This window comes from Micropterus salmoides, unplaced genomic scaffold (genome assembly GCF_014851395.1).
Source record: "Micropterus salmoides isolate LMB-PRFRI ecotype aquatic unplaced genomic scaffold, ASM1485139v1 Ms_hic_scaffold_8, whole genome shotgun sequence".
NCBI classification, from domain to species: Eukaryota; Metazoa; Chordata; class Actinopteri; order Centrarchiformes; family Centrarchidae; genus Micropterus; species Micropterus salmoides.
Window position 1 is genome coordinate 8,333,687 of NW_024044570.1, and position 11,207 is coordinate 8,344,893.

The window sequence follows — 11,207 nt, forward strand, 5'->3', positions numbered from 1 at the left end:
TCAATATAGTAATCTTTTAACCTATAATAGCCTATATTTGCCGATTACATTTTGTATTATTAATCTGTATCTGCAAAGCAACTAACGTTACTAAATAAATGTAGTGAAGTAAAAAGTCTCTCTGTTTCTTCTCTTGTGGAGCAGAAGATGGAAATACTCAACTAAAGTAGCTACAAGTACCAGTACATATGCAACTTGAGTAAATGTACTTAGTTACTTTCCACCACTAACCTCATCTAAGAAGATAAGACGAGTAAGAAATGAACACACGGAATATAGCCTATCACACGCACGTACCACACTTAAGCACATGCGCGGAAAGGCGCTGCATCTGCCGCGCTGAAAAGCCACTGCTTTGACTACAGGGCACCCTGGAGATAATTGGTGTCCTTGGAGTTGAATAAGCTCATTCTAAAACACCTCAGGCCTGGGCTGTCCTGGTGTGTGACTGTCTATTGAATAATTGATTCAGAGAGGGAGGTGGCGGTTACCATCAGATCTGAACATAATGACTTTATATAATTAGCACGCAGCGTTGAAAAAAACATTTGACTGTGGGAGTTTTTTGCAGAGAGATAGAAAGAGGAAGAGAGAGCGATAGCCTACAGAGAGAGAGAGAGAGAGAGAGAGAGAGAGGGAGGGAGGGAGGGCTATGATACAGTCTATGGCTATGAGGAGGTTCAGTCTGCAGAGGAGCTCGTTTGAGGTTGAATAGCTGCAGCCTGACACTGAAAAGCTTGTGCTCTGACATCAGCTAAGATAAGGCACAGATACTCTTCATATGAGGACACCTCTCCTACCGGCAAGGTGATACCCGAGGACGCTGTTTTCATCCAACCACGAGATATTTTTACGCATGAGACACAGACAGCGACTCAATGGCTGTTTCTCTGGGCTTTCTTCTGGGTCATGATGAGAGGAGCTGAAGTTTGAGCGACTCCGCGTTGAGACTGTATACAGAGCGGCAAAGCCCGTGTGTGTTTATTATCGCTCTTCGGGCGTGTTATCGCGCACGCAGGAGAAGAAGCGGTGGCATTTCTCCTGTTGTTGGATTTTTGTCGGTTTCCAGAAGGATGGTGCTGGATAAGGAGGAGAGTGAGTACAGAGGACTAAGATGCATTTCTCTGTGTGTGTTATTTATAAAACAGGACAACAGAAAAAGGTTTTGTGGACTGGGAAGGATTGTCTGCAACAAAACATTAATTAAAATCAAGATAGTAGAAAACAGATATTCCCCCAATGTTCATGTCAAATGTAGTCTGTGAAATACTTTTATTAAGAGAATGATGAGTTTGGCTCTTTACTAAAACAATGGTTGTTCTATTTTCCTCATCATAATAGGCTATTTCTATACTGGATAACATTAGTTGTTAATTTTAAGGTGACCTAACTGGTTATTTTACTGTAGAGACTAGAGACTATGTTTCTTGTATCTCCTGTGATATCACTGCAGAATGTTTCTGTATTATTGATACCTTTGATCATTACAATATTCTTATAAATTCAGTTGTTAATCATGACAGACTTCTTTGCTTTCAACATATTCCCAAGAGAAATGTAACCCACTCTGTCTCTGTGCTTGTCTTTGTCACTCTGTCTACCTGTTGTTTCCTGCCAGGTGTGTCTCTCGTGTCCCTCCAGTCCAGAGAGAAGCCGAGGGGCTGTGCCGGCTGCAACGGGAAGATCCGGGACCGCTTCATGTTGCAGGCGTTGGACAGGTACTGGCATGAGGACTGTCTGAAATGTGCTTGCTGTGACTGCCGCCTGGGCCGGGTGGGCTCCACCCTCTACACCCGGGCCAACCTCATCCTCTGCCGCAGGGACTACTTGAGGTAACACTGGACTTAAAGAGGGAAAGGAAAATGACTGGGTGTATCATGCAGCTTCAAAACAAATCATCCTTAAAGTAGATACTGTATAAGATTGGAAGAGCTGACTGTAGATCCACTCACGATCCAAGTAAAAGGGAATAGTCTGATAATGTAGGTTATCAGGGCAACTGTGAGAACAGAGGTAAAAATTTTCCATTGAGAATCACGTGGAAATTTAAAATGGAAAGTGTGCAGTGTTATAACTTGAGGACAGTCATAGACACAATGAGCCGTCTTGCTTTGCCATCAAGATTCTACCTGAGAAATACAATGCATGCATGTACCGCTACTAGTAACTGTTCTTAGTTAGCTTTCCAAATGACTGTGACTGTTTGACTAAACTATCATGCGTCAACTCGGATAAAAATGTTGTTAATTTGCTAATTTAGTAAAGCGTTCAGTCAAAAAACAAAGATTAAATAGCCAAACTGTTCAAAATTTCCCAAACCGTTCACACTGTTTTTGCCCCAGGCTTTGCAAAACCTCACAGAAAATGTGTCATGTTTCTTAGAGAAACTACAAAATACCTCAATGAATAAATTAAATTTAAGTTCAAGCATGTTTTACCCATGTTTGGAATCTGCTGCTCAAGTCTATTTTATCGCATTATATTGGGACTCCTCACTAAGCATTAAAGTCTATAGTGAACACTTACTTTACAGCCTTCTACTTGAAAATGGTTTATCTTGTGTAGGGACATTTAGCTGCTGCTGAATCCATGTATTAAAACGCAAAAACATGACGTTCTTCAAAGTATGAAGTAGTTTTAAGGTGAAGGGCTCAAGAGAGCTGATAACAAGAGCAAGTCAACAGCGAGCTTAAACAGTTTGGACTGAAATGTAACCGTTTTTACAGTAAAAACACAATGCTGACCTTTCATTATGTTTCAGTCTTTGTTAAAGGCACACAGAGTGAAGCCAGAATAGTGGAACAAGTGGGTTATTATTTTATTCAGCTTTCTCTGATCTTTTACCCTTTTTAATGAACTTTCCTGCCAATTTTACTTATTTTTCAGGCAATAAAAAGTAAAAAGAGATGGAAAGTTGGCATATAATATGCATCAATACCACGCTCTTGAGGATGTTATGGAATAGGTCAACATTTGGGAAATACGCTCATTCGCTTTCTTGCTGAGTGTAAGTTAAGAATATTGGTGCCAGCCTTATGTCTGTATGGTAAATATGAAGCTGGAGTCAGCAGTCGGTTAGTTTAGCTTAGCATAAAGTCTGAAAACAGAGAGAAACAGCTAGCCTGGCTCTGTCTGTGGGCAATTTGCTCTTTCAAGGGGGGTTATGAGCCAGACTATGTCTTAAAGGCTGAGACCAGAAACTTTCTAGAGTCTCTATTGGTTGCCTGGCACATGCTCAAAGGCAAGAAATAGTACAGCCCATAACACCCTGTAAAAATACAGTTCGGGTATTTGTACAGATTAAACAAGCGAGATATGTAATCATTTAATTAGTGAGCATTAGAGGTGCTGGTAGGAGGATTTTGTTCGGAGAGAACTAGGCTAGCTGTTTACCCCTGTTTCCAGTCTTTTATGCTGGCTACATAATTAGTGATATCACTTTCTGAACTTTTGGCAAGAAGGCAAATAAGAAAGTTTCCAAAAAGGTGTAACTATCGCTCCAAAACAAAGAAACACCATACTGAAGTGTGTACTATGCTCTATAGCATCTGTCATGTAATATGACAGGAGTTTTATAACACTTCACACACTCTGAAGCACTTCAAACACTTTATAAACCCTTCAGATTCAGGTTTTAGACGGTCTGAACAGCTCCTTTATAAAATCTTTAGGAGTGAGGTTTTTCATCATCCGACCTCTAGTGTATGTGACTTACTACACAAAGTATGCTTTAAATATACTACTGATTTAAACAGGTTTCCACCTTTACAATCTTTTGACCATGAATCTTGACGACACCACTTATATACAAACCTAAATCTTGCTCCAGTTGCTCTTCTGAGAGTTATGTAGCCTTCATTTTTGTGCCTGAAATAATGACGTCTGGTGTCAGGTCAGCAGGAGAACTCCTGATATCTCAGCCACAATGCTGAACTCATGTGTTAGTCTCATGTACAATCCAGCTGGATTTGGTTGGAGCTAAGTCTCTCATTAGCTGCACTGCACTTAAGAGACCAAAACCCCTTTTGACAGTTAAATTGGCTAGATTGCCTCCTGTTTTCCTCATCATTGCAAGGGTGCAGACCAAGAGCCTTTGAAGAGCAGGATTAAAACCATGTGATTTCTTTTAATTGGACCATTAGTAGAGAATTAGCATTGAGCTTCATAGCCTCGTTAAGGAGAAGGAAAAAACCCACCAGGTGCCTGCTCAGAACTCAGACTCGTTAGATCAGAACATTTGGTTAATTAGGACTCGCTTTTGTTCCCGTGTTGATCACTCATTTGATGACGTTTTTCATTTGTCGTCTGAAGCTCATGCTCAATGCTTTCCTCCCTCCTTCTGTGGATGTCGTTTTTCATAACGGTTCCTCCCTTAACCTCCTTTTCTGTTTGGCTTCTAATGGAATATGGAAAGCAGCAGCGGCCACTTATCTTCATGCGTGTCTCTTGGGGAGCCGTTTGTTCGTTTTTTTAGAGGTGAATGAGAGGTGAAGCAATCTGCAGCTGGTCAGCACTGAGTCACAGAGTATTTGAAAACAACACAGGGATTGTTCTCAGGTAGTTTGAGGACAGAGTTCAAATGTTGTCACATAAATTGTAAGTTTCAGAAGACTGTAATAAACTGACTCTCAAGTTCTTAACTGTGATGTCAGTGCAATGTCCTATGAGGCAAAAAAACCATCCATCGGCTTCTTAAAGTATGTTACATTGTCATATAAATGTAGACATTTTAATATCAGTGAATCATCTTTCTGCTTTCTATAAGCAGCTGATATAATGCGATAGTTCACAGCAAGTGAAGCATTTGAAGTTTTCCACAGCTGCAGCAGAGATTTGTTTTGAATAGATAAAAACCAAAAAAGTAGTAAAAGAACAGGAAAAATAGGAAGACCATTGTTAAGATATAAGAATGCACTCACATTATTCCAAGACTGCATTGCTAGATCTTTAATCACAGCAGATGCACCAACACAGCCTAAATGAGCTCTTTTCACTTTTGGTGAAGGTGACCATGCGCACATACTTTGAAACTAATTAATTTTTTGTGAAAGTAGCTATTTATATTGTCACACATTTCTAGATGATTGTTAACAAGTTGAACCAGATATAGATATATAATTAATGAATCACTAATAGGTAGTTCCTGGATAACTCTGAATCTAGGACTAAATGTTAAGTTACTGGAGAACATACTTTGAGAAACTATGTTAATGAAACTGAATGTAGGCTAATACATAACCAAAAATCAATGAGTAGTTTTGTCGATTCACAGATTTAGGAGTTAATCATTACGAACTTAGTAACATCTCATTATCTGCGGTATATACTCTCAATTTAGCCCCTACTATTTGTCAGTTAGCTCCTGATTTGTCAATTGTCACCTGGATACCGACTAAAAATATTTTGGATTCTGTATTGTAAGGTGTTGTCAATAATCTGTCAAGGATATATAGCTTTATATATCCTTGATAGCTTTATATAGCTATATCTTTCATTCATGTTAGCGGCTCCATGGATGGCTATTGGTTGGCTTGAAATTTTGGTTCAGACATTTAAGATGGTGAACATGGTAAATGTCAACATGTTGATCTTTGTCTTGGCAATTAACATTAGCTTGATTGTATCATTAATACTGTAAGAATTACAACTAAGATGCTGATGAATGTTTCTTCCCACTTGGCTGCTCGCAATTACGATCCATAAGATATCATGTAAGCGCTGCATTAGTAGCAGCAGCAACACGCCAGCAATAATCTGTAGGAAAACAAGTGATTATTTCCAAAAAGTGCATGAGCAACATCTGTAACTCTGACTCAGATGCAGGGTCCTGTTGAACTACTTTCTAGGTTTATCCTCCTTTTAAGTGTTTTTTTTTCCCTCTTCAGCTCTTGGCTGAAATTTATCTAAGTGCGTCCAGACTACAGGTCTGCTTGTCGCCCTCTTTCCCTCTTCAGGCTCTTTGGGGTGACAGGGAACTGTGCAGCCTGCAGTAAGCTGATCCCTGCCTTTGAGATGGTGATGAGAGCCAGAGACAACGTCTACCATTTAGACTGCTTCGCCTGTCAGCTCTGCCGCCAGAGGTAAGATTAGGGGAGCAATTAGCCGGGCAGATCAAATTCAGTTGACTTTTCTGGGAGGTGTACCAGTGAGCTCACTGGTCATTACCAGAGCATGTTACCAATGCATTGTAGTCAGAACGTGATGACATTTACTGCACAGTTTGAAACCTCAAGGGTTTAAAGACTTTGTATATCACTTGGATAGTTAATCAGACAGCAATCATGCAAGATTAATTTTCTGATTATCATAACAGGGGATGCTGAAAATATGCCTGTAATGCTCCTCTGGGACCTCATGATTCACTTAAGCTCAAGCAAGACCCAGTTCCATATTTTTATTTCTCTCTGCAGATTTTGTGTGGGAGACAAGTTTTTTCTCAAGAACAACATGATCCTGTGCCAGCTGGACTATGAAGGAGGCCATCTTAATGGCAGCACAGAGAGGCAGCCTCAATAAGAGGTAATATTGCGATGACGATGAATTACAGTCCCAGCCAGCTGCTCTGACAGTTTGACTTAAACCATGCGCAGAGATATCTGGAAAGTATACAAGTGAGCGCACAAGCTCATCCCAAATATGACCATATGTAGACATGAGACTTCAAACCCTGAGGCTGCTGACATTAGCAAGAGAATCAATCCCAAGATACGTTGTAGCGTATTTCTGCGTTATGTGACGTTTAGTATGGATGCGTATGTTAAAGCTGGTGTAGGCAATGTTGGAGAAACTAGCAAGAGACAGATAGATTTTGATAGTATCCAAAGCAAGAAATCCTACCCCTTCCCTTCAGACCTCCCTCCAAAGCTATTCCCCCAAAATACATTGTCATGGCAGTGAGTGCATGGGCAGAGTGCGTGCAGGTAGGTCATGTGACAGCCACGGATTTCCTTCATTTTTGTGTCCGAGTCAAAGATAATTCAATCCATGTGTCATATTAGGTTAAAATCTCCACTGATTATTTCAAAATATCGACACATAATCAAATGACTATGTTAAAAGGGGAAACTGTTATAACCTCATGACCCAACTCTGCAGCACTATGAAGCTTTTTAGTTACTTTTAGCTCATTGTTTTGGTTTAAGGAGCATTTGCTGTGTAGATTAGTATCACAGCTCAACAATGTGAGCGACTAGCTGGTGAACAAAAACACAACAAAACTGGGACAGAAAGACAACGATGCTCCCTGTCGAGTGGACCTGTCGTGCAACATTGCTTATACGCTAAGCAATTCTCAAGGGTCTGAAGTAAATTTTGAATCCTGACATTCCCCAAAATAAATGGAAAATATATATTTTATTATGAAAAAGTCATCAAATAGATCTTTAAACACACAATAATCCTAAATCACAAGTGTTTCTTCCACTGTAAATGTGTCCTGTTTGCTCACATTCTGAATGTAGAATAACTGGAAGGGCCGAATAAAAACGTGAATCTGTACTCCCTAATGTCTATTTCTTCTTCTTCATATGCACAGTTGCTGTGGCTGGAGACCTTCTTGACATTCTGTTGCTGAGAAATATATTTTAAGGGTATATTTTAAGATTGACGGTTTTTCTCTTAACTTCTTCTCACAGACTCCCAACAACAATGATGTGGCATACCTTCAGAAATATGACATTTCTGCTGCTGTAGTTGGAACATTATTAAAAATTGTGTATTTTGAACAGAGAAGATGAAATATTATATATTTATTTCTGTTCTCTCTCATTCATTTGCTCCAAGCATCACAGCATTATTTTCTGGAAATCACATTTTTTAAACAGTTACCTCTCATTCCCACTGGAAGAGACCAAGTTGCCTGCAGGTTTAATCACATCTAAAGGCCTTTTGTAAAGCTTTAAACAGCAGACAAATGAATTCTGAGCCTCTTGATGAGCGTAGGCGGTGGTGAGCTGTGAGGGCAGATGGGAGAAGTTTGAAAGCAAGTGCAGAAAACTACAAAATCCACAGTTATGAGGGTTTCAGGGTCTGCCTCGGTTCAAAAACATACCCTAAAGCCACCAGCAGCCCAACCTATTATTATGATACTAAGTCTACCACTACAGTTCATAAAATACAAAACACCGCACTCGATGGACTCTGGAAACGGGGAGTTTTTACTTTAGGTTGGTTTTAGGTCTTCTAGAGTTCATGTTGAAACAACTTTAGACTTTGGGTGACTATTTTCCTTCTTCTACATTTGATGACTTGACCAACTCTAGAGGTTTTAGTCAATTTTATTATTAAATGAGGGGAGAAATTAGGGATCTTTAGTGATGAGATTTGTCATTTGCTGTATGTTTTGTTTGGAGTGCGTTAAAATGGGAGTCTACTCGACACTGTAATTTTGATAAAATGGCTACAGGGAAGTTTCTTTTGGCTTTCTGACCCAAATAGCTTTGTTGACTTTTGTCAAAGACTTAAATGTGACCACTGGACCACTGCTTTTTATATGTATATTTGTCTTGAATTATATCTGACATGACCTTCATGTACCTGGGTTATAGGTAGATGTAAAGAAAATAATGATCTGATTCTGCATTTATTTTAAATACAACATCAATGAAATCGAATTGTGAAACATAATTAATTAAGTGATGTTTTGCTTCAGTGGAAATTACTTCTACTCAACACACACACAACCTCAGGGAATGCTGCATTTAGGCTCATTAATCTCCCTTAAAGGATAAGGCTGGCAATATTCTATATTTTTCTACTAACAAGTATCGCCTGTGCACCCAAAGCCTGATATGTCTTATTCCTCACTCACTATGCCACAGAGCTCCATTGCTGTCCATTAAAACACACCAGTGAACCAGTTGCACTGACCTAATCCTTCATTACCATGAATACTGTAGTTTATTTTGACTCACTGCCACATACTGCTGCCTGTAAATACTCATAAGAGCACCAAATGTTTCTTAATCTGCAGTTCAAAATAGTCCCTAACAAATGTACTATGTACACCTGTTTGATTAACTTTGCTAAAAACAAAAAGTTTTTCTATGAAATCATTTTTTTTTAACATGAAGCTATATATTTGTGGTGCATTTTTGGAGATTTATATCTCCAGTAGGGACCACATAGTGTAGGAAAGTTTGAAAGTTTTGAGAAAGAACAACACATGGTTAATTTTGGACTATGAGTTAAATATAGAATAACGCCTGCCTTATCATTTAAAAGAGAAGACACAGAATTAAAAAATATATAAGTTAATGTTAATTTGCTCATTTGTAAATAAATTAGTTTAGCGTAAGAAAGCGGTGCTGTTTGGGTCCCCAGAGGAGAAATTTCTTGTGTCCGAAGCAGTTTATCATTTAAATGATGCTTTAGGATTTACGTTAATATTTTTCTTTGACTTCCTCAGTTAAACAATCCAATTGTTGGCATTAGAAATAACACGAGTATATTGCAATCGTATTTATACTTCATAAATATTGTACACAATGTCTGCAACGTAGCAGATCATTTCATCCTCGGGCAAGTCAAGATTTTCATTCAAGATAACTTGATTTAATCAGGTACAGTAGTCTCAAATCCATGTGTCTCTGAGTCCTGAAAACAATAAACATTCACACAATTGGCAAACAAGCATGTCTGCAGCCAGACATCCAACACTGACGCAACAAAATAAAATGACAGTAAAATGTTTAAATTTCCAAGGGGGATGAATGAATTCTATTTAAAAGGTAAAATATTATTTATTTAATTTAAAACAAATGGGATACTGTTATAAAATGCAGTTTACCTTCATATATGTCAGTCTTGAGTTACCATTTAAGCTATTTATCTAATCCCTTTGCATCTAAAACTGTCATATTTTGAGCATTAGATTGCCCTTGTCTTTGAAATATAATAAAGCAGCAAATCCCATGTGTGCATACCATGTACCACAATTTATTATAAGACAAATAACTTTTCGGTTATATTCCTCAATTAGTGGACACGTAAAACTGATCATATGTTTTTATTGAACCTCTAAAACCACACAGAGTCACCTGGAGCTGTTTTATATTTTCTTTCTCTGCAGATCAGAGCAGGCCGTCTGTGAGCCAGTTGGACTGTGAAACTCACAGAAGCACCTTTGGCTCATCAGCTTCCTGTTTCAGACTGAACCAGTGTGTGGAAACGACCCTGATATACTGGGACATGTTTCTAGCAGCCCATGATTGAACTCTTTATTACAGAGCTGCATAGTAACTATCCTGAAAACTGACATTTCTGACCAGATGGACCCAACCAGGAAAATAAATAATAAGTGAAGATGGAATAATGAAACCATCCGGTTTCCAGAGAACTTAATGTGGACTGTGGTTCTACATCTTTTTTCCCTTTTCTTTTTCCTTTTTACATTTAACAAATAGAGCAACTAGTGATTGCAAATGATTTGAAGGAGTCTGTTTACCAAACTTTAAAATACTAGGTGGCTGGAGGGAAGCCAATCAGGCCACACATAGCATCAACCAAGTCATCCATTACAGAGAAAAATACAAAGTTTACTTTTTTAAACTTCCCTCTGATTGCCACTGAGCTCTTCTTTGTGGTAAACCCAGCCCATCTGGCATGTAGGAAACTTTTTGCTAATATTGGTTTGGCTCAGTTCAACAACTGAGGAAGATGAGCTGTCTCTCCTTCATCTTTCTGCCTCTCGACTCTCAAGACTTTAACTGAACTGTGTGGCACGTCAAACCCACCATTGTTTTGCTTTCACCCTGATCTCAAACAGATTTTTTTTCACGACTAATTAAACTGAATTTTAATTTCCGTTTGTGTGTGCTCATTATTTAGGTACTGAGATGACCGAATTGTTTAAAGTTCCCCTCCACACATTTTATAAAATATTACAAAAAATACTTTAAATAAGAATTTATCTGATGTGGTTTTTCAACAACAAAAAAGTTCAATAAATGACTTAAAATTCTTTAAATGACATTTGACTCCTTCCAGAAGATGTGAATATGCTAACATAGTGTATTATAGTGTCGAACTCTGCACGTACATCATTCTGCACAGTGAAGGTCAAACATCCAGGAGGAGTAACCATAAGCAAAACACATTTTTTGAGTGGAGGGGAATTTTAAATATCTTCTTGGTATAATCTCAACATTTCATGCTTTGTTAAAATATTGCTGAGATAAAGGAACAGCCTATTCACAAGCTTAATTAGC

General features: G+C 38.5%; 1 protein-coding gene across 1 annotated transcript; it reads left to right on the forward strand.

Moving 5' to 3' along the window:
* Positions 1–687: 687 nt before the first annotated feature.
* LOC119894200 (rhombotin-1-like) lies at positions 688–10,804 on the forward strand. The gene is made up of 5 exons (XM_038706796.1): positions 688–1,095; positions 1,619–1,832; positions 5,955–6,080; positions 6,411–6,519; positions 10,070–10,804. The coding sequence occupies exons 1-4, from the start codon at positions 1,074–1,076 to the stop codon at positions 6,514–6,516; spliced, it is 468 nt and encodes a 155-aa protein (XP_038562724.1). The 5' UTR covers positions 688–1,073; the 3' UTR covers positions 6,517–6,519; positions 10,070–10,804.
* The last annotated feature ends 403 nt before the right edge of the window (positions 10,805–11,207 follow it).

Coding starts and splice junctions, on each gene's coding strand:
- LOC119894200 (XM_038706796.1), top strand. CDS start 1,074: ATGGTGCTGGATAAGGAGGAGA. Junction 1,096..1,618: donor GGTGCTGGATAAGGAGGAGA/GTGAGTACAGAG, acceptor GTTTCCTGCCAG/GTGTGTCTCTCGTGTCCCTC. Junction 1,833..5,954: donor TGCCGCAGGGACTACTTGAG/GTAACACTGGAC, acceptor TTCCCTCTTCAG/GCTCTTTGGGGTGACAGGGA.